This window comes from Eleutherodactylus coqui, chromosome 2 (genome assembly GCF_035609145.1).
Source record: "Eleutherodactylus coqui strain aEleCoq1 chromosome 2, aEleCoq1.hap1, whole genome shotgun sequence".
In the NCBI taxonomy this organism is placed as follows: Eukaryota; Metazoa; Chordata; class Amphibia; order Anura; family Eleutherodactylidae; genus Eleutherodactylus; species Eleutherodactylus coqui.
The window spans coordinates 204,995,438-205,021,329 of NC_089838.1; the positions used below are offsets into that span (position 1 = coordinate 204,995,438).

General features: G+C 43.8%; 1 protein-coding gene across 2 annotated transcripts in view; it reads right to left on the reverse strand.

The window, feature by feature from the left end:
* Positions 1–25,892, reverse strand: part of IREB2 (iron responsive element binding protein 2) — a 49,026-nt gene that overhangs the window by 8,125 nt on the left and 15,009 nt on the right. The window contains exons 5-20 of one of the 2 annotated variants that reach the window (XM_066592280.1): positions 25,541–25,678; positions 23,062–23,274; positions 22,892–22,961; positions 21,181–21,364; positions 20,386–20,525; positions 19,257–19,428; positions 17,882–17,979; positions 10,337–10,453; positions 6,351–6,510; positions 5,504–5,639; positions 4,855–4,939; positions 4,611–4,767; positions 3,148–3,272; positions 2,610–2,714; positions 1,643–1,785; positions 1,384–1,531 (exon numbers count right to left, since the gene is read on the reverse strand). In XM_066592280.1, the coding sequence (XP_066448377.1) occupies positions 1,384–1,531; positions 1,643–1,785; positions 2,610–2,714; positions 3,148–3,272; positions 4,611–4,767; positions 4,855–4,939; positions 5,504–5,639; positions 6,351–6,510; positions 10,337–10,453; positions 17,882–17,979; positions 19,257–19,428; positions 20,386–20,525; positions 21,181–21,364; positions 22,892–22,961; positions 23,062–23,274; positions 25,541–25,678 (2,191 nt within the window). Of the gene's footprint in view, positions 1–1,383; positions 1,532–1,642; positions 1,786–2,609; positions 2,715–3,147; positions 3,273–4,610; positions 4,768–4,854; positions 4,940–5,503; positions 5,640–6,350; positions 6,511–10,336; positions 10,454–17,881; positions 17,980–19,256; positions 19,429–20,385; positions 20,526–21,180; positions 21,365–22,891; positions 22,962–23,061; positions 23,278–25,540; positions 25,679–25,892 lie in introns of both variants that reach the window. The other variant, XM_066592279.1, reaches the window with a different exon arrangement.

The window sequence follows — 25,892 nt, forward strand, 5'->3', positions numbered from 1 at the left end:
TATTTTTTTCAAATGGCAGAATGCTTTAACGGTGTGATTTAGCTTTTTTTTTAATGCCATTTATAACACATTTTATAGTGTGGGTTGTTACAATTCCAGGGATGCCAAGAAAGTATATACTAAGAAATGTGCGTATATTTCCATTACTACATGTAAAGTGCTCAGTAATGCTAGTACGGTATTTTCTAATAGACATTTGTATTGGACAGCCCTCAGGGGTTTACTTAGGATGGGTTGATTTGCAGAATGTCTATAGTGGGTATTCCGCCGCTGATCAGCAGCAGAAAGCGTGCCTCAGACCCCCGCACCATTTGGTGTGGATTTTAAAGTGCGTTTTAGTGGCTATTGCTGTGTAGAATTCACCCCCTCATTAGGAGAGGAATTCAGCAGAAAGGGCGATAAAATTGACGTGCTGCAGAATTGATTTACGCACCACGTGTTAATTTCTGCAGCTTGTGGATGAGATTTTCAAAGTCTCATCCACTTTGCTGCTATTGTAATTGCGGCAGAATTAATATGTGGAGAGTCTGCATAGAAATTCCGCCCCGTCTGGACTTTCCCCATCACATTAGATGTCACCTGAAAACAATCAGCTCCAGTGATCACAATGCCAAAGCGCTCAACGCCTTAAGGACAGTTTAAATATCTTAACTAAGCAAGGTGACACTGAGGAACTAGTTACTTAATGTAAGAAAAAATATATATATTTCCCCGGAGTGGACAAAAAAAAAAAAAGAAGAAGAGGTATGCTGCTGTAGTTGCCTGGATGCCAAAAGGGCACTGGCCTAGGGACACGTTTCATTGTATTCTTCAGGAGTATTTCCAGGCTGAATATGTATTAACCAAATATTTTGTGAACATTGCCCAAGAGAGGTTTTTCCCAATTTTGAAAAGAACTTATTCGGAGTAACATTCATGCACACGGGCACGTAAGGATTCCGTGTGGGAAATCCCACACGAAATCCTCCCGTGCCCACTGCCGGCGACCCAGTGTACCTGTCAGATGAATCTTCTTTCTGTATGGAGATGTGCCGCCGGCACACATTCGCAGTACAGAGGACAACGCGCCATCACCTAGGTGATGACGCGGATCCTCAACACTTCTGCAGTGCTCATTGCAGTGGTGCTGAGGGAGGGACGGCTAACACTGACATAAATGGAAGCCGTCCCTGCGTATCCGCTCTAAAAATAGAGCATGCTGAGCTTTTATTTCAGCACGGAGCGGCTGCAAATAAAATCTGCTGGTGTGCATGGGGAGAGGAATCTCCACACACATCAATGGGCACATTAAGCAACGCATCGCCCGCGCCTGCTGACAAGCGTGGAATTCGCTGCTCAATTTGCCCCATGTGCGTGAGGCCTTAAGAGTATCTTACTGCTCACCATTTGTCCTGATGGAAAGTGGATAGTTTTTGGCCCCGTTTTACCAACGATCTTGTTAAAAAGTTTCATGTTTGCAAAAGTTCCTCTAGTCATCACAGCATCATTGCCTCTGCGGGCCCCATAGGAATTAAACTCTCTTGGCACCAAGCTACATGGGAAAAATACAAAAGATATAACATGAAATGAATAGAAAGGAGACAGAAACAGCCAAGTTGCAATAGTGTTGGCGCATAAAGTTAGTCTAATACGGAGAACATACTTTTTCTGAATCAAGTACTTGGCAGCAGGACTTGTACGAGAGATGCTTCCCGCAGGCGAAATGTGGTCAGTAGTGACAGAATCCCCTAAATAAAGCAATACATGGGCTCGTTCAATTGCAGGCAGAGGTGCTGGGACCTTGTCCTGAAATAAAGAATATATATATTTTTTGCATTTTGATCAATTGTAAATATGGCAGAATTTAAGATACAGGGTTTTTTACTTACAAATAAATATATTTAACAAAATCTTGATTCCTATGTTATAAGGAAATATGATAAATACTGAAAAAACAAACATTGGAAAAAACTAATAAATTTACCCGCCACTAATTGCTTCTGTCAAACAGTTTGTTTGCATTGGTAGGCCATGCTAGTAATAATGGACTACAGACGTCCATGACTGGATTATTCTCACAGCTTTTCTTCTGGTATACAGGACATATTCCACCCCTTGTGTCCCAAGCACTGTACATCACATTCTTTACTTTCCACTCCCTGCACATATTTTCTCTGTTCCTTTGTCACTGAAGCTGTAGCACGAGTGTAATATTCGACACAGGACTTACAAGTCCTCTATATCGCTTCCCTTAGGCACTTATTTGAGATAATAAAAAGTCACATACCTCAAACACTATAATCTAAAAGTAGGCGCAGTAAAAACTCGTGCGACGAGATACCGTTTGTGTTACAGCTTATACAGAGTACTGGGAAAAAGCATGAACAGACAAAAAAGAAAAAAGCCTCAAGAATAGTGAAAATAAATGCAGTGATTTACACATAGTAGGTGATGACAAGCCTAAATGAGCATATTGAAAAACCTGGACAGTCTACATGGAATTCTTCTCGAATGCTAATGGAAACAAGCTGACACTCCAATCTGCTCGAAACATTTAGAATTTCCACCTTCACACAGAGAAGTGAATGTTTGCATGGCGAATCAAATACATAGATGGCAGCAGTACATACCAGCCTGTTGAAAAAGGGAGGGCTTCTGATATAGGTGGATCTATGATCCCAAGGAAATAAAGTGCTTTCTGGTGAGTCCAAAAGGTTCCACCTTGTATTTTGTTTCTTTACAGAGAAAATAAAGAATGGTTATCAGATTATATTTGGCCCACATGTAGAAAAAGTGCAATACTGCTACGAACCACATGCATCACACATCAGCTGAACCTACCTTTGCAATGTAGTTATACTTCTGACACTATGGGTATGCACAAACATCGCATTGTAAATCTATGCCAAAATCTACATGCAGATTTTATCGCGGATTTCTAACACAAAATTGACTCCATGCATTGCAATAAATGAAACTCATGGCAAAAATCTGTCATATCACTTTTCTGCAACAGACAGCACGATGCTGATTTATAGTTAAAACACTAATACTGTACATTAATACTGTACTGTAATTTCAGCACACATTCCACGGCCAAAATCCTGCTACATGTGAACTCCCCCTAAATGTAACTAGTGAGCGAGCTACAAGATGCATTTCCTGTACCTCTATTTTAATTTTCAGCTCTTTGAACATGGACGGGATAACAAGATTCTCTTCCACTTGTAAAACCTCTTCACGGCTGGGCCAAATGTCCCGGAGGAAAACCTTCTCACCTTGAGCGTTCATCCCTGAAAAATACAACACAAGTGAATACATAATTCATACATTGAATCACCGTAAATTCTAAAGAAACTTACAACTAGATTAATGTGACCCTCTAGTTCCAGACAAACCAAGAAGGTTGCATCACTTTTCTAAGTGTCTGAAGCATTAATAGTCTAAGACAATACACAAACTGATGTAATTGGCTCACGCGTGTAGCGCTGGCAAATCAAAGCAGTGTGCAATGACTGACTGCTAATACACAGTGTGCATGAAGTAGTCATAAAAGCGGTATGGCCATTTTTGTTTGCCCAAGACCAGTGGACTGCTTTAATACGTATATGGAGGCGATTCATTAAAAGAAAAAAAAAAAAAAAATTGTCTTACAATAAAACCATCTTGGTGGCCTATAGCAACCAATTACAATGCAGCTTTCATTTTTTTCCCAAGAGTACTAAGAAATGAACGCTGGGCTGTGATTGGTTGTCATGCGCAACAGTTTTACTGGGAGATTTAAAAAAAAAAAAAACAAAAACAAAAAAAAAAAACATTGTTGAAGAGTACGTTCACATGTAGTGGATTTTGTGGCGGATCTGCAGCTGATTACATCCTTTCAATTGAAGGAGTGAAGACTGCTACAGAGAATTGTCAAAATCTGCACCAATGTTGCAGATTTTGCTGCGGATTTTCCACTGCAAAAAATCTTACATCAATTCTGCTACTTTTGAACGTACCATGAAAGTAACAAGCGGTCTTTGTTGCCTATAGTAATTAATCACAGCGCAGCTTTTATAGTGCTTTTGAAACATAAAAGCTGCCTTGCAATTGGTTGTATGGGCTACAAAGACAATTCCTTTTAGATCATTTTACATTGAAAGTCTTCATAAATCGGCCTTTTATTTTAGTTTTTGTTTTTTTTTAAAGAAAAGCAGCTACATGGTTTTATTTCTTATTATAACAAAAGTCAGTTTACTTGAAATCTTATTTTAACCTTTTATTTGAGGCGGAGACTTTGGCCGCAACACGCAATTCCCCAGAATCACAGTATGCTGAAGCTACATTGCAGCCTAATGAAAATGAATGCGGCCGCATTGCGATTTGCAAGTCGCAGTGACCAGATCACTGTAAAAATATACAAAACTGGCTGGGTGTTCCGGGTCGCATTGCAACTGCACTAATTTTCGTTAGGTTGCGGTGTAGCATTGAGATCTTGCGACGTTTGGATGGGCAGTACAGGTTGTGGTCAAAGTTGCCATTTAGCCCTAACCTCACTTCTGTGTACGTGCAGGTCTTTTCACTATAGAAGAGGTAAAACTATTGCCTTCAGAGTCCTAGACATTGCATAATATGTATTTAACACTTACCCAGAGCATCTGTTTGCAGGTCTATGTTTACTGTGCCTGCCAATGCATAGGCAACAACCAAAGGTGGAGAAGCCAGGTAATTGGCACGGATACAACTACACCTACTCCCCTCAAAATGCTTGTTTCCAGAGAAAACACCACATGCCACCAACTCCCCCTGAAAAGAAGTAGAACATTTAATATATCTCATTCTACTGTATTTCACACAGATATTTTTAAAAAAGGACAGATTGTATCAGCATACCTCTTTAATAGCCGTGACGATTTCCTCGGGTAAAGGATTGGTGTTGCCAACACATCTTGAGCATCCATACCCAATAATGTCAAACCTGGATTAACAGAAATGCAAATACTGTGATCAGCTGTCATATCAAAGTTAAAAAGGAGCTTGTCAGACTCTGGGGGCCCTAACCACAGGCAGTGTAAGACAGGCAGTTCCTGGTCACGTGGGACCCTGTATTTTACTGGAACACTGCAGCATTTCAGAAAGAACAGTTTTAAAATGGGACAAGCACAAAGATAACTATTCACTGGGCGGCTGCTCTCACCACCCCAACCCAGCCTGACTTCAATGACACTCCTTCCCCTACATAGGAGTGGATGGAGACCTGTCAATAAAGTAGAGTTGGGCAGGAAAAAGATAGAGGGGAGGGCTGCGCTTCTATTACACGTCCTGCTCCTCAGGACCGGACGACTGGTACACTTCCTCCCCTGACCGATGATGATATCCAGTCATGCTACACTGATAGTGTGCTGAACAATCAGTGGCGGATCCCTGTGATCAACTACTGATTAACTATCCAGAGAATAGGTCATCAATTCTTAAAGCCCAGAATACCCCTTTAGACTTTATATGTTATTTGGCACAGCTAACAGGTACATCTTGTACTCACCCCAGTTGGTTCAAGAAAGGCAGCACTCCACTGGCAGTGAGGTAATGTGTCACTGTTCCACTTCCAGGTGATAAGCTTGTCCTTAGGTATGGCTTCACCTTGAGGCCAGCTAATACAGCTTTTTTAGCCAACAGGCCTGTTAATACATAAAAACAATGGTTTTTTGCTTACTTATAGGCCGCCTGCAGACGAGCGGGTCGGATCCGGCGGCAAGAATTTTCGCCGCGGGACCCGACCCGAGAGCCTGCAGGGACGAGCGCGTAGTCACCCGCGCCTGGCGGCCCTGGCTCTTTCATGTGGGAAATACCGTCGCGGGATTTCCGCCCGTGTGCAGGCGGCCATATTTTACAAAATTTCATGTACGCACATAATTTATTAGGTAAAACTAGCATCTAGCTCCCTCTCCTTGCTCACCCTTAGCATGTAGTTCCCTTTTCTTAACTCACAATATGTATCTACAGCATGTTATCAGCAGCTTGAAGGGTCTTTTGTATAAAGATAACTCCTATCAATAAGTTCTAATAAAAGCATATGAAAACCATTGAGGAAGGATGACAAAGATATGATTGTGAGTAGAGGCCATTACTCTATCCATATCATGTGTCTGGCTTATAGTCTATGGAAACACTGCGAAAATCTAGCAACATATGCACTGAATGTAAACCCCAACATATAATACTGTAGAATTTGTCGCCGATAGGCCACAGTATTAATAAAACTCATACCTCTAAATGTTTTTTTGTGACGCATACCACCCAAAACACATGCTAAAAGAACATTTTTGGCAAGACCGTGCAAGCCTTTGGTTATGTCCAATTGTGATCTGAACAAGGTCGGTCATGATTACCTGCAGTTAGCATTACAGAAGGGTTACAGTTGTTGGTACAGCTGATCACAGCAGCAATGAGCACACAACCATGTGACAACTTGTATTGGGATCTTTCATATGTAACAGGAACTTCCACTTTCTGCCTTTCAGCTGGAATCTGAAATCCTCTCAGGCCCGCCTGACGAGAGAACGGAATAGTCCCACATTACTGTATTTATCTATTCCAGTAGATTTTATACCAGTCACATAATTTAGAAAGAAAACATTTAAAAAAAAAACAATATACAAAAACCTACTACGTGGTGCAATTACAGAGCATTACATTCATCTGAAAAGAAACTGTAAAATGTATTACATTTCACAACATTAGAAAGTTAGATGGAATGTACACAAGTAATTCATCATATTCCAATTTCATTCTCTCACTGGCAGACTGTGATCCAATTTTGCATACAAGCTGCAGAGGAGGGGGGGGGGGGACGACCCATTAGGCCATATTCAGATCAACTGTAATTTTTCTAATGAGAAAACTAGCGTGCTTCATTTTAACATAACATGAGAACGAATAATGTTAACAGTGAATTTTCTTTATTATAGGCAATCTGAACAATGGTGCTAGCTCAAGCAGAACATGTCGAGATTGTCCTTAATTCAGGTGAAAAAAAAAGCAGATTTCAAATCAATACCTCTGCAACCAGACCTCCTATTAACTACACAATACAGCTGCCAAACCTCTTTCCAAATTGCAAGAAACAGTTTGTCGCTGATCAACCAAAATCTAATCGACCAAAAACGGTTACTGAATAAGCATTGTTTTTCTTGAAGTTTTCTGACAATTTAATATACACCTACCTTTCCATTGGAAAAATTAGGATTGCATCCAAGGTGGCAACATTCAAAAGAGCCGTCATGTTACGGACATAGCCTGACAGGTTTCCCCTTTACCCAAAGCTTGTATGCAAAATCAGATCACCATCTGCCAAATGCTTTTCATTCTAAAATGGACGTTTTCACATTTTTGAGACACACGCATAGCATTAAAAAAACATATCAAGCACCTAGGAGGAGTTGTCTTTTGCTGTAAAACGTGGCATGCAATTACAGTACATCTCATGCAGATATGCAAATGATTAGATTTGTGGTGCGATTAGATGAACGGTCTTGTCTCCCAAGGCCCTAAAAGTGGTTACACCCTATAAAAAGTCTCTCATAGGATACTAGTGTAAAGTGGACCTCTCTATCCAATCGTGTAGAGCTTGTGGACCACTAGACGCCGCTACAACACAATCAAAGAGATTTTGCTCAGATAACAGAATTTGAGAGGGGGCTCAATTATTGGAATGCGAGAAGCTGGATGGTCGTATTGACAAACTGCCCCCCACCTGGGTATTCTGACCAGACAGTTGGGAGGTGTTGGGACCAGTGGATGCGTTCATGCAAACAGACAAGGCGATCAAGCTTAGGACGCCCTCAAAATATCACCAGTAGAGAGGATCATCTGACAAGCAGCTCCAACTGTTTCGTTGCCCACTAGCCAGAGACAGGTGGTGCCATCATTACAGGCCCCCAGTGTCTGTCGGAGCTATTTTCAGGCACATTCACTTAACATAACAGCCGTTCAGTACTTAACAGCTGCTGTTTAGACTGAACAGTCATCGTTCAGGATTTTATGCAGCTTAAAATTCTGAACGATGATAGTTTAGTGTAAATAGCAACCGTTCAATACTTAACAGACAATATATTAAGTGAATGGAGAGGGGCGGGGGGAGAGCGAGGAGTGAAATCTCCTCCAGCCGCCCCGCTGTGAAGCAACGATACTCGCTCCTGTGCAAAAGCATGTGAGCTAGTACATGCGGGGAAGAGTGTCCGGCACAGTTTGCCCGATAGTTGTCCCGTCTTAATGGGGCTTCAGAAAACCATATTTCTGTATACTCGTTTCATATTTGTCTCATTAACCAAGTCCTAGGAATGTAAACAATTGTAATTTGACCTTGTAGAAGTGTTCTTTCTCCGCTTACCCAATTCAAGGTTTTGTCAGACCTGCAAGAGTCAGTGTCTAACTTAAACCAAAATAATACAATGTGAAAGAATGTTAATTTCCTCTTCAATGATGGGTCAATAATGGACCAATCAGTATGTAAGGTGGTTCTTGTTGGCAGTTAGCCAGAATCCTGCCTTAGGCTGCTTTTACACAGCCTGCTTTTTACCGCGGCTTTTGAAAATCCAAGGCAGTGAGCGGCTATCCTTGTCAAAGGCAGGAAAGAGCATCTTTAACTGTTCCTCTTATACACTTGCTAACGCCGATAGACTGAAATCAGAGGCGGATGCATTCATGTGTAGCTAAACTGGTGCAGATTTTCTGCAGCAGAAAGTTTGCACCAAAATCCACATCAACTCAGCATCAAAAAGCAAGCCAAAGTCTGCACTATTGGCGCTCTCCCCTCACCTCCAAATACTGAGCGTTTGCGGCTAGCATTAAGAGCGCAGTGCACACCGTCACCTGGCAATCCACACTGAGTGCTGGTTAGATCATGCACTAGTGGGCTGCCTGTCACCAGGTGGAAAGACAACGAGGCTCAGTAGCACTTGCTGGGTGAATGTGTGCACTGCGCTCTTGGGTGCTGGCAGCAAGCACTCAGTATTTGGAGGTGAGAAGAATACCATTATGTGAAGGCTGAAATCAGCTGTGGACCTGCAGCTGAATCAGAGTCAAAATCCACACCAATGGTGATGCAGATTTTCCGCTGTGGAAAATATATACCAATTTTGCTACATGTGAGTGACCACACCCTTAAAAAATTCTCTGAAAAAAAACAACAAACCAAAAACATCCTTCCTCTCTCTTGGTAGGAAGTCTCAGGTCCCATTTTCACATTTCTTACTTTTGTCTGAAACACATTCTAAATAAACTTTCTAAAACTACATCATGAGACTGGATTACTTGAGGTCTTCCTCATCAGCCTTAAAGGGGTTAGCCAGTTTTTAAAAAGAGTATATTCATTTCAAATCAATATTCCAAGTACATGTCATTTGCCAATATGATTGTGGTCTTGAAGATGCACTATTTCACAGCACTGTAATGTGGTGACATGACCATGCCCCAGTTGTGTTTCTCCTAAATCAGTGACGTTGCATAGTCTGGTCTAGTGTAGTTTTCCTATCACTCTCAGCACAGAGAACACAAACCACCAGTGATCATGTCATTATGCCCCGACAGGCCGACACTGAATCCTGAATGTTCTTCACCCTCTACTAAGGAGCCTTCCCCTCGTGTCAGACCCTTCTTGGATTAGTTCCCTGCAGTTTGGATATAGAATCAGCCACTACTTTCTAGTGCCCTTAGAAAGGGCTGCTCCAGAGAGGTGGTAAGTTTAAGGCAGCCCAACTCTATAAATAAGTCCTTGTCCCAAGCTCTATACTTCATGTACTGGGTGGTGTTCTTGTCAGTGTCTTGGCTTCAGTGCCCACTCCGGTTCCCGGTTGTGAGCTGGACAGTGGCTATTACACACAGCTGGGAACTGGATAGGCAATGCAGCCAGGACATTCCCTAAATCATTACGCAGTACATGCGGCATAGCACTTAGGTCAACTGCCCATTATAAAGCTTGGCTATCATGAACGCACTGCCACAAAGCAGCTCTTGCTGAAGACCCTAGAAAAGAATGGCGGACCCTCTATGGAGGACTTTATCCAAACTGCAAGGGACTAATCCAAGAAGTGGCCAATGGGGGAGGAAGGATCTTTAACAGAGAAGGTAAAGAGCAGCCAAGATGCTGTGACGGAAGGAGGAAATGAAAACTCAAAGTGTTTTTTAAGCGCAGGGGGAACGCTCTAATAGGAGGTAACAGCAGAAGGCACTGCAGGCGGCAGGACAGAAAATACGTTTTGAAATAAATCACAGTAAAAGTCTCAGGAGGGACCTATACGCATGTATTTATGCAAAACATGATTTGTAAGTTTCATGAAGGCGGTTGAGCCCTATAAAAAACAAAACCACCACATACCTTTTCACTTAGGCAAGCTTCAAAATCCCTCTTCATATCAGTTATAGATACTCGGTCTTGGGGTCTCTTAGGGCCACTCACATATGGAACAATGTTATTTAAGTTGATTTCCAAAACCTTTAAAAAGAAAAGTAAAAAAAATAATTTTAGGGCTGCTAGCATCTTTGGCCATAGTACTGGACTTTAATATACTGCAGCACATAATGCTGACAGATCTGCTTTAAATTAGTAAGCAAGGGGGGCGGAGCCTAGCTTGCCGAGAGAGCGGTTGCATGGCATCAGTGCTCCTGCAGTGAGAGACAAATTATCTCCCCTGCGGGCTTTTCGGAGTCAACCTGCAACTGCTCAATACCAGCTTTAGCTGCCTCGCAAGCTGAGGCACACAGAAGGAAGATTTGGGACCGTTACGGCTGGGACACAAAATGGGGCCTAGCTCTAGTAGCGAAGCCGGGCCCTAGATTTCCTCACCAACGCGGACCGGAAGTGCGGCGCCCCTCCATTTCCGCTCAGAAGTTCGCTCCGGACCCACCAGCCACTGAAGCAAACCTACAAGGTTAGTCGGGGAGGTGAAGCCCAAGCTGTATCCAAGCCGAACAGCTCAGCAGTGGAGCACTTTGAGCTGAGTGGCAGCGCTCGCCCGATAGTCAGGAGCGGACCGGAAGTGCGGTGCCCCGGCGCTCCTTATGAAGAAGTGACCCCCAGAGCATCCAACTGCCAAGAATGCCTGGGAAAGTCCGGTGGTGAGGAGAAAGTAGTCCACCACTCAGAAAGATCATGCCACCGGCTGTAAAGGCCCGTACTGCGGACGCTCCCAACCCCCCACCCCCCCCCACCCCACACCCCCCTCCAGCACTGAAGCACACTGTGTTTGGGGACAGTAACCGCTTGATACTGCAGTGTGTCAGTCACCCCAGTGAAGAGGATCTCCCCTTCCCCCCCCAGAACCTCCAACTAGCAAACTCACAGAGACCGGATCGGGGGGAGAGAGGAGGAAAGTACACCATCCGGAGAAAACGGACTAGTGGCTGCAGCGTCACATCCCGTTCCGCGGACCCCCCCCCCACAGCCTGGGTGCAGCAGAGCGGAAGCTGCAGTACTAAGGGCGAGAGCAAGAAGAGAGGACTGACAGTGACTTATAACACTAGGGCCACCTGTGGGGACCCTAAACCTCTCAGAGCCACCACGCACACCCTCAGGTGCACTACGCGGCGCCCCAACTTTATCCTATCTCGATACAGCCCGCGTGCACGCTATCCCTTCAAGAAATTATTTCTTTATATAAGGGGCGGAGCCTAACCGCTGGAGAGATGAAGTGTTGAAAACGAAACCCGCCTCGGCGGCACTTACCGGGACCTCTAGCAACAATTCAGAAGTTTAAAAATGGGGAAGATAAGTAAGGAGAGAAGCAACGATCCCCAGGGTACCCCCCGCTCAAATAAGGGACAAGTAGACATGCAACGCTACCTGAAAGAGCGCAGCGCACGGTCCATACAGGACTCTGCAAGGATGTTGCCCACCCAAGAGCCCAGCAGAGCAGCCGGCACTGACAGAGAGGAAGATGAGGATTCAGGAGGAGAGGAGGGCGAGAGCATTTCTAAAACCTTTATGAGGGACCTTATGACCTCCACTATGAAACCAGTGCTTATGGAGCTAGGGGAAATTAAAGAAGAAATGAAGCACCTAGGCAGAAGAGTGGAAGACTTGGAATCCTCTTCTGCTTCCATTTTCGCTCACGCACTCGACATGGAGAAAGTGCTGGTCGAACATCACACCTACCTCAATAAGGTCCTTATTATGCAGGAGGACATTGAGAATAGGAACAGGCGTAATAACATACGCATAAAGGGCCTGCCGGAGACCTGGGCTACTGAGGCGCTTCCTAAGATAGCCAAGGAGGTCTTCTCCCTCCTTCTGGGCGCAGAAAGAGCTGACAGTATTTCTATAGAACGCATCCATAGGGCATTGAGGCCCCTTCCATCTACATCTGAACCACCAAGAGACATGGTGTGTAAACTGCTGAATTTCCCAGACGCTGTGGCGATTCTGAGAGCAGCAAGAAACCAAAGAGACCTTCTTTATGCGGACTCCCCACTACAACTATTTCAGGATCTTGCACCATCCACGCTTGCAAAACGCCGCTTATTACGCCCCCTTCTGGACGCTTTAAGGGCGAAAAACATCAAATATGCGTGGCTCTCCCTTTCGGCATAAGCATCTCACACAAAGGGCGAAAGCTGAACATTCGCTCTCCGGAGGAGCTGCGGAACTGTTGGCAGATCCTAGAAATGGAACCCATGGATCTCCCATGTTGGCTTCCGATCCCTGACTTCCCAGGTCTGCCTTGCCTAGTCCCCCCGGAAAGGTGGCAACCGGTAGCGAACACGAAATCCCCTAGGGGGAAAAAGAAGAAGGCCCGGGAGGAGCCCACGGGAGAAGATACCAGAATCGAGGCGCCGCCTCTTTTGCCCCCACATGTTCAGTTTGATGGTCCGCCACAGAGCGAATATTTGTGCCTTTTAAGTTGGAAAATCTTGTTGGCTACTACTGCATTCACTATACGTTTAACACTGTCTGCTGTCTGTTTATAGGACTTTAACTTGCCTTCTCTTTAAGTATGCCTATACTTCTTTGTTCATATCACTTATACCCTCCCACCTCATTGGTCCCGAGGTGGTGCCCGCTGAGTTGGACCACGTACAAGCCTTACCGTCTAACTGTGTCGGTGCGGCGTTCACTCTTATTCGTTCATAAAAGCTTTTGGAGAGAGCTCCGGATTTTTCTCCGATCTCAGGAGACTCACTCCATTTCTTTCTATATAAGCTTCCTTTCCTCTTTTAGAGTACTTATTTGTTTACCCGCTACCTTTGCGTCCAGGCCCGAGTGCCCTCACCTTCCCTGTCTTGTGTCTCCCAATCCCTACCCGTCCATACTCCTTCCCTCCTCCCAACAACCAATCCAAGGCGCTAAACGCCTCTGCGGGCTTGAATACCAGTCTCGACACGTCGTAATTCTACTCTTATACCCCAGCAGAGTGACCTAACTGATAGACTTACCCTGCTGAAATAGAACCGCCTCCCGTACGATGGACGACCTACGGATCACATCCTTTAATATGAAAGGTCTCAATTCCCAGATGAAGAGGCATAACGTCTCCTTGATGGCCAAAAGGTATGGTACAAAAATTCTTCTTTTGCAGGAAACGCATTTTAAAAAAGCTAGATGTCTCTCACTTCCAGGCAGACACTTTGAGCAGGGTTTCCATTGCGCCCATCCCTCCTCGTCCTCCAAGGGGGTGTCAACCTACTTCCACAAATCCCTCAACTTCTCCTGCCTCTCCCAATATAGGGACGGAGAGGGAAGAGCCCTTTTTATAAAGGGGCTTGTTAATAATACAAAAATGACTATAGCAAATCTATATGCCCCGAACGTAGACCAAATTCCCTGGTTAATCAAGCAACTGACAACTCTGAGTCATTTCTTGGAGGGCCACTTGATTCTGGGCGGAGATATTAATGTAGTTCTTCACCCCCTGATCGACTCAACGGGGCGCTCACACATCTCTCAGCCTAAACTTAGGAGGCTCTCACGGGTACTCCAGGATCTTAATTTGGTGGATGCGTGGCGTCTCCTGAACCCCTCCACGAAGGATTATACCTTCTACTCCCAAGTACATAAGTCATACCAAAGGTTGGACTACCTCTTCGTCTCCTCTGACCTCCTGGCGTACTTAGGGGGAGCTAAAATTGACATAATTACCATCTCCGACCACGCTCCGATCCATCTTGATCTGCGTCCATTATACCCCAAACCTAAAGAGTGGAGATGGCGTCTCAATGCCTCATTATTAGATCCAATTGAGGAAAGAGAGCGCCTCACCAAACTCATTGAAGAATATTTTCTTCTGTACGGAGAGGGGGGTCCGGGGATCCCGGTGATCTGGGAGGCCCATAAGGCCTTTACAAGAGGTCTTTTAATAGCTTTAGGTTCCAAAACCAAAAAACTTCAACAAAAAGCCATAGACGATAAACTTAATAAAATTTCTAAACTAGAGCTATAGGCGAAATTGTCCCAAACTAAGACCATTATGGACAACCTGACCGAACTGAGGAGAGATCTCAAACAAGACCTAGAGTCTAGATTTAATAGAAAACACTTATACTTTAAACATGCGGTGTATGCTCAAGGCAATAAGGGGAGCAAACTTATGACCGCATTAATAAAGAAAGCGCGCGCTAAAAGTTTCATTAAGTCTATAAAGACCCCTACAGGTTCGTTGGCAACCTCCTCAGCGGAAATAGCTAACGCTTTCCAGAACTTTTACTCTCGCCTGTATGACATTAGACAGGACACCCCCCACCCTGAAGGGTTAGACATAAAAAAGCTGACCGAGACCGCCTTGCGCAATGCTCAGCTCCCGAAACTGAGCGACAGTCAAGCTATCTCACTGTTGGCCCCAATAACACAATCAGAAGTAGAACAGCTCCTAGCCTCATGCCCCCATAACAAGAGTCCGGGCCCGGACGGCCTTAGTCTCCCATATTATAAAGCCTTCAGCTCAATTCTGGTCCCCAGACTCACCGAACTTTTTAATGCATTGTTGAAGGGAGCCACCCTGCCCAAACAAGCGGTCGAAGCACACATAACTTTGATTCATAAGCAAGATAAAGATCCGGAGATGTGTGGCAACTACCGCCCGATCTCCCTTATCAATTTTGACATTAAATTATGGGCCAAACTCCTGGCTAAAAGAATGGAGAGCTTTATTCCCCTTCTAATCAACGAGGAACAGGCAGGTTTTGTGCGGGGGAGGGAGGGTAGAGACAACTGCCGTAGATTACTTCACGCAATACGCCTAGCCCAAAAACGCCACATTCTGTTGGCTCTGGTGGGCACAGACGCGGAAAAGGCGTTTGACCGAGTCGACTGGGCCTATATGAAGGAGGTTTTGGACCACTTCAACTTTCCCCCGGCCTTTGTCTGCCATCTTCTCCCTGTACGCAGCCCCATACGCCAGGATCAAGATAAATGAAATTCTCTCAGCCCCCTTTAATATCAAGAATGGAACCCGCCAGGGCTGCCCACCATCCCCCACGTTATTTGTCTTAGCTCTGGAACCCCTCCTCCAACTAGTAAGGCATGACCCAGTGATCACGGGACTTTCATGGGGACATCATACCCTTAACACAACCGCCTTTGCAGACGATATAGTCTTTCTGGTGTCAAATCCTGAGAAGGGCCTACCCAAATTAATAGAGCTTCTCAATAGCTTTGGATTAATATCCAACTTCAAAATTAATTATGGGAAGTCAACGGTTCTTAACGTATCCATCCCAGCGAACCGGAGCAGACAACTAAAAGAGAACTCTCCTTTCACCTGGGCGGACTCTTCGCTAGACTTCCTAGGGGTCAAAATAACTAAGGAACTACATAACTTGTATGCAGCTAATTTCACGCCCCTACTAGGTCAGATTAAAAACCTACTGAATTTATATGATATCCCACATATCTCATGGTTTGGGAGGAAGAATATTTTAAAAACCTACATTCTACCTATAGTGCTTTATAAAATAAGGATGCTCCCCATCCATCTCCCTGTGAGCTTCTTTGGGGCATTGCGCAGGGCGTTCACCGGGTGCGTCTGGAGGCAGAGGAGACTGAGGCTGGCCTACAGCTTAATGACTAAAAGAGGGGCGGAGGGCGGCATTGATCTTCCAAATATCCAGGACTATTATCGGGCCTCACACATAGACTATTGGATGGACTTGGTCCATCCAATAAAGGATCAGCTCTTTGTCTCTCTGGCAGAGAATGCGGGAGACGACTCATTCACAGAAGATCTATGGTTCCCATCAAAAATCAAATGTAGATCCAAAGACTTTAACCCCCTGATTAGGGGTCCCTGTGAAACATGGGCCGACTTGAGAGGGGAATTGGCCCCCGACCCTTCCCCACTTGCCTCACTTAGCTCCATACCGAAACTGCTAAGCATTCCCTTTGACTCTGCTTCCAGGTCAGTGTGGAAAAGACTCAGCTCATTTAATGTAGGAGATCTCCATGCACTAGCGCATAAAAACCCCTCGGATGTCCTTAAAATCTTACTATCGCAACATAGCTTTTCTTTTCTGCAACGGGCGTCTGTTGAGAAGATATTTGCGGAATTCTATAAAAGATACTTCTCCACCAGACCTCTGACACACACTTTGAGAAAGCATTGAAGGAACATAACCCTAAACGTAGGAAATTAGCGTCAGTTCGGAAACAATTCATTATCAGAACACCCTTAACCAAACCCTCTTTCCTACTATCATGGGAAAAGGAGTTAAACATCACTCTTTCCTCAAGCGACACACAGTCAATTCTAAACACATCATTCGGCCTATCTCCATGTGTATTGGCTCAAGAAAGCCACTACAAACTACTCGTCAGGTGGTATAAAACGCCACAATGGCTCCACGCTTACAAACTAGCACCACATGGGAGATGTTGGAGATGTGACAAGGAACCAGGCTCATACCTCCATATATGGTGGAGTTGCTCAGTGTTGGCACCCTTTTGGAGGGAGGTGGAAGAGGTTATGAGGAAAATTGCCCCGGCTGTGCAACTCTCCCCCGAGATGATATTCTTATGGAGACCGTCCCCTGCGTTTCACCCAAAGAAGAATAGACTCATCGCCTTCTTGATAGACGCCGCCAAAGCCTTGATACCTACTCTGTGGCTCCAAAAACCACCCCTTCAGCAACTCAATGGATGGCGAAGGTGGACGTTATCTGCAATTTAGAGGAACTCTCCAGTTGGTCCAGTGGAGCCCACGATAAGTTCCTTCACACATGGGACCCTTGGAGAGATCTGAGACGAACCCCGCTTGATCCAAGTCGTTAGTCACTCAAGTAGAGAATATCCTTCTGCCTGCTATAAGGAGCTCTCTTCCCCTCCACCCCCCCCCCGCCAAGTGAGGGACTCCATGACGACTCCATCTTTCCCGGAGAGACATTAACACAGGCCATTACAATGAGTAGGAGCCCCGGCTCAACCCCTGATTACAAAGATATAGCTGCAAGCACTCCCCGGGACCTGATATCACTCAGAGGACGAACATCCCCCCCACCCCACCTCCCCCCCTACCCATCCCCACATGCTCGCTCACAGTGTTTCCTTCCTTCTTGCTATAATATTTCTAAGCTGTGTTACCCATCCCTTGTGTGTCATGTGTCTCGTGTCGGTTACCATGGGATATTAATGGTCATTGGAGCGCAGATCTCTGATGAGGGTCCCTTCTTTGGGGACCCCTGATATATAAAGCTACCTGAATTGTCTCAGACGCTCCTCAAGGAGGGATCCCTCAAGGTGACCTCCATAATTTGTTACAGTACATGTTTCAACCTTGTCCTACGACAATTTGTATCTCTGCTTCCATATATCATTGTTGTAGTATATGTGAAATTATTCAAAAACCTTAATAAAACGTGATTTAATAAAAAATAAAATAAAAATTAGTAAGCAAAGCGCCATCAGTGCTGCTATGCATTCCTATATGTGCGTCATTACCTTGGAATACTTTGGTATTCTTGTACCAGTTTCATCTCGAAGCAACTTTATAGCTTTCAAATAGGCTTCAAATAGCCTTAGTCTATGTGCATCAACACCTATCATGGAGACAAAGGAGGAAAGACATCAGAATAAATTACCATCACAGTTCTGTAAAAGCATGCCACTTTACACAACCCTCCATCTCCAGTCACTAGAGGCGAGCATAGCAAATTAATACTTTCATTTTGTAGCACACAGCTATCTCATAAATAGTACTGGAAAACTATTTATGCACAAACAAATAATGCCTCATTTAGCAAGCCTCTACTGCTTGACTATGCTTCCAATTTACGTTAATGATTATGCAACACTGCCCACTGAAATGTATCTTCACCTACAGTTAGTCATTACAAAAATTGCATTTCGTAATGCATGTTGCAATAGTATGTGCTCGCCTAAGGGCTCATGCCCACGGGCGTATGCGTAAAACACTGCAGGTCATCCCGCAGTATTTTACCCATTTTTCACCGCATATGGAACTGCGCATGGCTTTGTATCACACGCACACAGACATGCGCAGTGTGACTTATTTTTGATCAAATGGGATGTGTATGGACAGCGTTTCATATGCAGCCCATACAAATGTATAAGGGCTCACGCTGTGTAGATACAAAGAGAACTAGAGCATGCTGCGATTTATTTCTCTTGCGTATCGATACACAGCATCTACATGCTGGTGTGCATGGATCAATGAAAGTCCATTGACTCCATTCACCGCGTGAAAACACGGAAGTGGACACGAGTCCTCTAGAGCATAACTATATGAAAAAGGCAGGATTATAAAAATTCATCCAAGTATTGGGATCACAGTGATAATCGGCCAATGCAAGCGAAGATACAGCAATAAAACCATCATCGATTGCGCCAGTGTAAATCATTTCATGAGTGACATATAGAAATGTTATTTGCGTGAAAACTACAGAATGCCCTACTACCCATTGCTAAGCTATAAGGATTTCTCTGTTGGCAAAATGACCATCAAGTCTTCACTACACAAATTTTCAAACCACTGATCATTTCTAGTAATTTAAAGTCACCTTGTATAATGGGCCCGTTACACACATTTCTCAATGTTCAGACCAGTATTGTATTTTGTCACGCTAGAACCATCCAGAACCAACAACATTGATTTAACTGGATAGAAGTTAAACACAAATCCATTTGTGGAAGCACAGTCTTGAATTGTTAAGACTGTGGCAAAGTTGAATATAGACCAATGTAAGCCAAATATGTAAGTGTTTTTACATTGGCACATTACAAGACAACTACAATGCACCAATAGACATTGCTGCCAGAAGTATCATCACCCAGATGGTTAGTCCAGAACACTTACCAGTTTGTTTCAGGTGGTTAATAGTTACTTGGTCAACTGGAAAGAAGGCCACGGTGGCACCATATTCTGGACACATGTTGGCTATTGTGGTACGGTCAGCAACTGAAAGCTGAGACACCCCCTCGCCAAAGAATTCCACAAATCTCCCGGATAAGTCAGCTTGTCTTAAGTGCTGCAGGGGAAAAAAAGAAAAGGAAAAGGTTTGCTTTGAAGGACTACTGAAAATATATTTAACCTTTATACGGAACTTTTAACTAAACTAAATTCATAAAAGATTCTCTGCACCTGCAAAGTTTCGAAACCCCTTCCTCACACTGGACAACTTACAATAAAAGTATATGCTGGCAAAAGATGTGTCACACAATGGTAAGAGCTGAGGCAAGAGTTACAAAACTAGAGATCTCTCTGAACAGCAGAGTATGGGAAAACACCTCTTAAAAGTAAAGAGGTTTAAAGGGGTATTCCGGGCACAAATTAACATTTCAAAGTCTAATCTACATCACCACATTTTGTAATACGTTTACTGTACTTGGCCTAGCTACCTTCTTAATTTTTTATGTCATGTGACTCTCTGCCTGAAAAATATCTCCCCATTTGCTACTTCCTACACCATCCATAGCCTCCAACTTCCTGCTGTGAGCAGTGCATGATGGGAGGACAGGAGTAGAAGTACTGTGCTATATTGCTCATGTGCAGTTCAGAGTGCTGGAAGTTCCTGTCCGTTGGCTTCAGCCGCTTTCTCTGGCACTCTCAGTGAGAGGGAGGTTGGTGTTGGCAAGTTGCAGGACCTGTGAGCTGTGGGCGGAGCTATAGTGCTAGCCAGTAAACACGCTCTATGCATGCTGGGAGATGTAGGTAATAGTCTGCAGCTGAGCTTACGGCAGAATTGATGCATGTAATCACAGCGGCACAGATTGCTGCTACTTAGCTGTAACTCCTAGAATTCAGCATTTTCAGAATTACAATTGTGTGCCCGGAAAACACCTTCAAGAAAATAACACACAGAGTTCTCAGAATACATTAGGCAGATTCAAGAGCACAGTCACAGTTGTATTATTGAAACATTACAGGTATAAAAAGGTATCAAATAAAAATGTTATATTTTTTTCTTCTCTTTTTAAATTCTCACCTTAGTGATGCTTAAAACAACATCTATGGAACTGGAAAGTTGAGATACAGAGCCAGTCACCTCACATCCAACAACTTCTGGTAGGGTTAATGTGGTGGGAATGCCCAACATAGCTGCTTCTGATTCTATTCCTCCGACACCTTAAAAAAAAAAGTAAGTTACCATTAGTGACACAGGCTATCTGGAGAAAGAGCCAGGCCATATCCTGGTGCTATATTACTGCTCCTTTACTGCAGGCAATAAACTAGTGGAGCCCCATAAATGCAATTATTAAGGGCACATTTAATTAAAACTTCACTCTTAGGCCGCCTGCAGACGGGCGGGTCAGATCCGGCGGCGAGAATTCTCGCCGCGGGACCCGACCCCAGCGCCTGCAGGGACGAGCGCGTACTCACCCGCGCTTGGCGGCCCCGGCTCTTTCATGTGCCGGCTTGCGCAGACCGGAGACCGGGTGAGTGACGTTTCTGTGCGAGGCTCTGCGAGCCCCGCACAGAAATAGGACATGCTGTGGTTTGCTTGCCGCGCGACATTTTGCGCGGCCGTCTGCATAGGAGTGCGTATTGTAATGCACTCCTATGCAGGCTTTCAGTGGCAGGAATCCCGCGGAAAATCCCGCCCGCGGAAAATTTCCACCCGCGTGCAGGCGGCCTTAAATTACAATTTACACTTTGAGTCTTGCCTTTATACAAAATAAGTATCTTTGTAAATCTTCTGTATTTCTTAGAAAACACATAGGGTGCTCTGCCTAAGCAAAACAAACAATCCTTCAACATGATGGTCAGCAAGTTTACTCACCTAAACCCAAGATTCCAAGGCCGTTCACCATAGTAGTGTGAGAATCAGTACCAAGTACACTGTCTGGATATAAGAAGCCTTTTTCTTCCATAACTAATCTGGACAGGTACTCCAAATTCACCTGATGCACAGTTCCAGTTTCTGGAGGAATCACTGTGACATTCTTGAAAGCTTTGGAACACCACTGATAAAAACAAAAAAGTGATTAATTGCAACATTAACTAAACAGTTTGCGCTTTTTCAACATGAAAACCTCTTAGGCTAGGTTGACACGGAACGGAATTGCTGCAGAATTTACACCAGCGGCTCCTAATCCCGGGATTAGCCAGCATTGTGTACGAGATTTTGCAGAAATCTCGTCCACACGGGCGGCCAATCCATTGCTGCAAAGACGGGGAGAGAAAGCCACAGCGGAATGCTGGCGGCCGAACCGCTCCAAAACCTGCAGCGAAATGCCACGGGTTTTGAAGATGCGGCTCTCCCGCGGAAATCATGCAATTTTTTGGTTCGGCCAAGCCGCCAGATTTCCGCGACATTTCAGTCCTGTGGGAACCCAGCCCTATAGTAAAAGGATCTCTTCAGCTTAATACATTTAGGAAAAATAAAAACCGTTGCACCATAAATATTGACGCCAACCAAAATAAACACTGTGGATTCCCATTAGTCCTGAGAATAACCTACTGTACATACACTATAGTAGCAGTATCTTTTACAAATTAGATTTTAATATTGCCTTGAGGACAATTCATAGTAAAATCATATTCATTTTGGCTGTTTGTGTGGTCTCACCCAAAGGGTACAAACGCATGCACAGCTATTTGGTTTTTACTATTTTTTCACAGATGTGTTGTAGTGAGCAAGCCTTTTAAAAAAATGTTAATGTTTACAAAACCTAAAAACTGCATTTAAAAAAAAATAAAAATTATATATATGTATATATATGCTAACCCACTTACACAATGCAATAGGGACTCTTAGTACAGTGTAAAGGTACCTCTACCCAGGGCGATTGCCTGGATAATAGCTTGAAAAGGCAATTTTACGGTGATAGTCGTACCATGTACACAGCTACTGACAGGGTATTGTGGAAGAAATCACTCAGCAGTTGCTAGTCACTTCATTTTAGCTCACTGAAACAAAGCAACTAGCAAATGACTTTTCACTCAGCATAAAAAGGCAGTTGTTTAATCTTTGAATGACTGCCTGTTCAATGTGAATGGAGGTAGGCAACCAGAAGTAATCTCTGGCGTGCTCCGCCTCCATTTACTGAACGACTATTGTTCTTGTGTGAAAAGCACAGTAGCGATAGTTGTTGGGAAGACTGTTGGGCAGTTATGCGTTTGACAGTCGAACAATGTGAAAAGTACCTTAAGGTCACAAAACTTGGGCCACAATTACTTCTACCATCCATTGATTTAGATCAGGCGTACATTCTGATAAGGCTTTACAAAACGGTCACTGCTTTCATCACCTTTAACATGGACAGAACTTCCCACACTGCTGAAACCTATACCTGCACCTTCCTCAATTTTAGTTAACCTGACTTCCAGCCACCACAGGAACCTATGGTGATCCAAATCAGGTTCAGTAGATCTATGGGAGGTCTGGGAATTGTGGATGTAACACAGATGCTGACATATGGCCATTTACCTGCCATGTGGAAGTAGGGTTAACATGTAACGAGCTCTAGGCTCTCCGTTTTTAACCTTACCTTAAAAAATTGAAGTCTTTCCTTATTCCGGTTAAATTCAATCTCCAGACTTTTCAGTGCAGCTTCTGGTCTGTAAATTGAGGTTGCACAAGAATTGTTCACATAAATGTGGTCTCTATATGGCAGAATAAATTATTAAATAAAAGACTACGCAAAAACCTGTTACTTACTCTGGAATAGGTTGCAAATGAAAAGGACATAACATTGGTGTGTTCTCAATCTGTTCACGAGAGCTTCTGTTTGATGTTCCTGAATCGCAGGCTCCCTTGCAGCTACTTTGTCCTCTACAGTGGGACTTCATGCCTGCTGATTTAGCGGGTGAGAGCTTGGACGCTGGTCTGTGCGAATCGACTGAGGTTGTAATAGAAACAGTCTGTGCAGCGCTGCTGTGAAAGAGGTGTGAATAATTTAAATAGCCATATCATTTCCTGAACTTTAATAAATACACAAATGGAATTTAAAATACAAAACTGAAAACATTACTCTCTTTGGATTTAATAAATTGTGACTTTTTAAAATTTGTTTTAAGCTTGGTGATGCTGCATTTCCCAACAGAGCAGGTACTGCAGTACAAAGCACAATAGCGACACACACTTTTATAGCTGGACTCCAGGAAACATAATTCACAAATCCAAAAAACACATATGTATGTATATATGGCAATCTGGCTGTCATTTACCTTAACCATAAAATACCTATAAGGCCAAAAACCTATCATACATAAAGGGAGCAGTATGCTAACCCCTTAGTGACAGACTCTGTTCTGTCTGGGTTTTCTATTCTAAAATGTTAAAAAAAGAAATAAAAATAAATTGTCTAAACAACAGGATTCAGCATAGACACTTACCAGTGTGTGTAGCCATGCACCTTTATCATAATCCTAACGTTTTCAGTAATTTAGTTTTCAGTATTTTAGTAGCTTTACTGCGAGATTAGACCAGACAGGCTAAATTTAGTTTCCTATGCACATCAGTATGCCCTGGGTGCCCATAACTCAGTTACTGGTTCATGGGTTCTTGGGACAACTTTTGGTAGGTCCCACTGCATACTAGGAACACTAACAAAACCTGCCTTCCAGGGCATAACAAAAGGCTCAGGGGCCGGGTGCAAAAGTTTAGCTCGGGTCCTCATCCCCATACCTAAATTGTGCTGCCTACAGCTACAAAACAAATTTTCATACATGATCTAGCCCCTTGGTTTAATCTTTTCCAAAGATGACTCATTTCCTGCACTATATCAAAATTAGTCTGTAGCCCCATAGGCCACTCTCACACACGGCTTTCATTGATAAGGGTTGATTTCTGAAGACTAGATGACTGGGTCAGAGCATCTCCAATAGGGCAGGTCTTGGAGTGTTCCTACCGCGTTTCCCCAAAAATAAAGCCTATCCCGAAAATAAGCCCTTGCCAGACTTAAGAATTTTCGGGAAGGCTTGAAATATATACCCTATTCCAAAAATAAGCTCTTGTTGCACTACATTTAAAAAAAATAAATTATTATTACTATTAAAAAATACTTACCTAGCAGGATCGTCCAGGTCCCTACCTACTTGGCCACTCGTACAACATCACTTCTTGGTTGCATGATTCATAAATTCCACCTCCAGGAAGCAATTGCTCTGGTTGGTTCTTTGATCGCTGCTTAGCCAATCAATGCAACGCTCGATGAACTAATCACAGCCTTCACAATGGTTCATCAAGCGCTGCATTGATTGGTTCTTCGAACAGTGCTCAGGCAATCAACAGCTATAACGTTGTGAAGGTAGGATTTAGGGATTGGCTGAGCGGCGTTCATCTCAGCTAAGTTTCTGCATCTCCAGTGGCAATAGCGATGTCTGCTACGGAGTGAGGAGAAGCCAGAGATGCAGAGGCTATGTTGAGAAGAACACCACTCAGCCAATTCATTAATCCCACCTCCACAACGAGATGTCTGTTGATTGGTTCTTCGATCGCTGTTCAGCCAATCAATGCAGCGCTCTATGAACCATTGCAATGGCTACAATTGGCTAAGCGATCGAAAAACCAACCACAGCCATCGCTTCCTGGTGGTGGGATTTATGAATCCTGTAACCAGGAAGTAATGTTGTATGAGCGGCCGAGGAGTGCAAGACAGTGCTAGGGCTCTGGAGACAGCGGGAGAGACTGGCTGAGCCTGCGGTAGGCAAGTAAATCAGACATCCCCTGAAAATAGGACCTAGTGCATCTTTTAGGGCAAAAATTAATGTACGGCAGGGTCTTATTGTCAGGGGAAACTCTAGTATGCAGTGAGATCTACCAAAAGTTGTCCAAGAACCTGTGAACCAGAAATTGAGTTATAGGTTCCTGGGGCACACTGATGTGCATGGACGGTAAATCTAGCCTGTCTGGTCTAATCTTGAAAAAAAAAAAATGCTACTGTTGCACCTAAAAGTAGATTATACATTCTTAAAGAGACTGTGTTAGTTAAAACTATGAAGTGGATATAGTGGCCTAGACAGGAGCCACTCACAAGTAACAGCCCACTGTTTAGCTTTGCAGAGGCGTTTGAGCCTGATCAAAAAAAAAAAATGATACTTTTAATCCACTATCAGGACTAAAGTAACCAACTAAGTATCTCAGTATCTACATTATCTATGTACAAGTTTGTTTATTAAATTAAAAAATGAAGTACCATTTAGTAAAATCCAGCTGCAAAGAATGATCAACAATGAGGTCAGTTGGACAGGCTGGATTCACAAGTTTTGGATCTCGGTCAAGTTTCTTCACAGCATCTCTCATTGCAGCAAAGTCAACCATTGCAGGAATGCCACTACAGTAAGAAGGAAATTATATTTAAACATTAAGAAATACCAATCCAAAAGTTTGTGTTTCAAAAGAGTTAATAGTCTGTTGAATCAATGTCTCTGGCATAAAATTTGTGAGTCATGTGCATTTGTTATTAAATAGTGGAGATGCAAATGCCAGGCTACAGATCTGTAACATGCTGTTTTAAAGCAACATTAACTTTTCAGAAAGCTTATGCT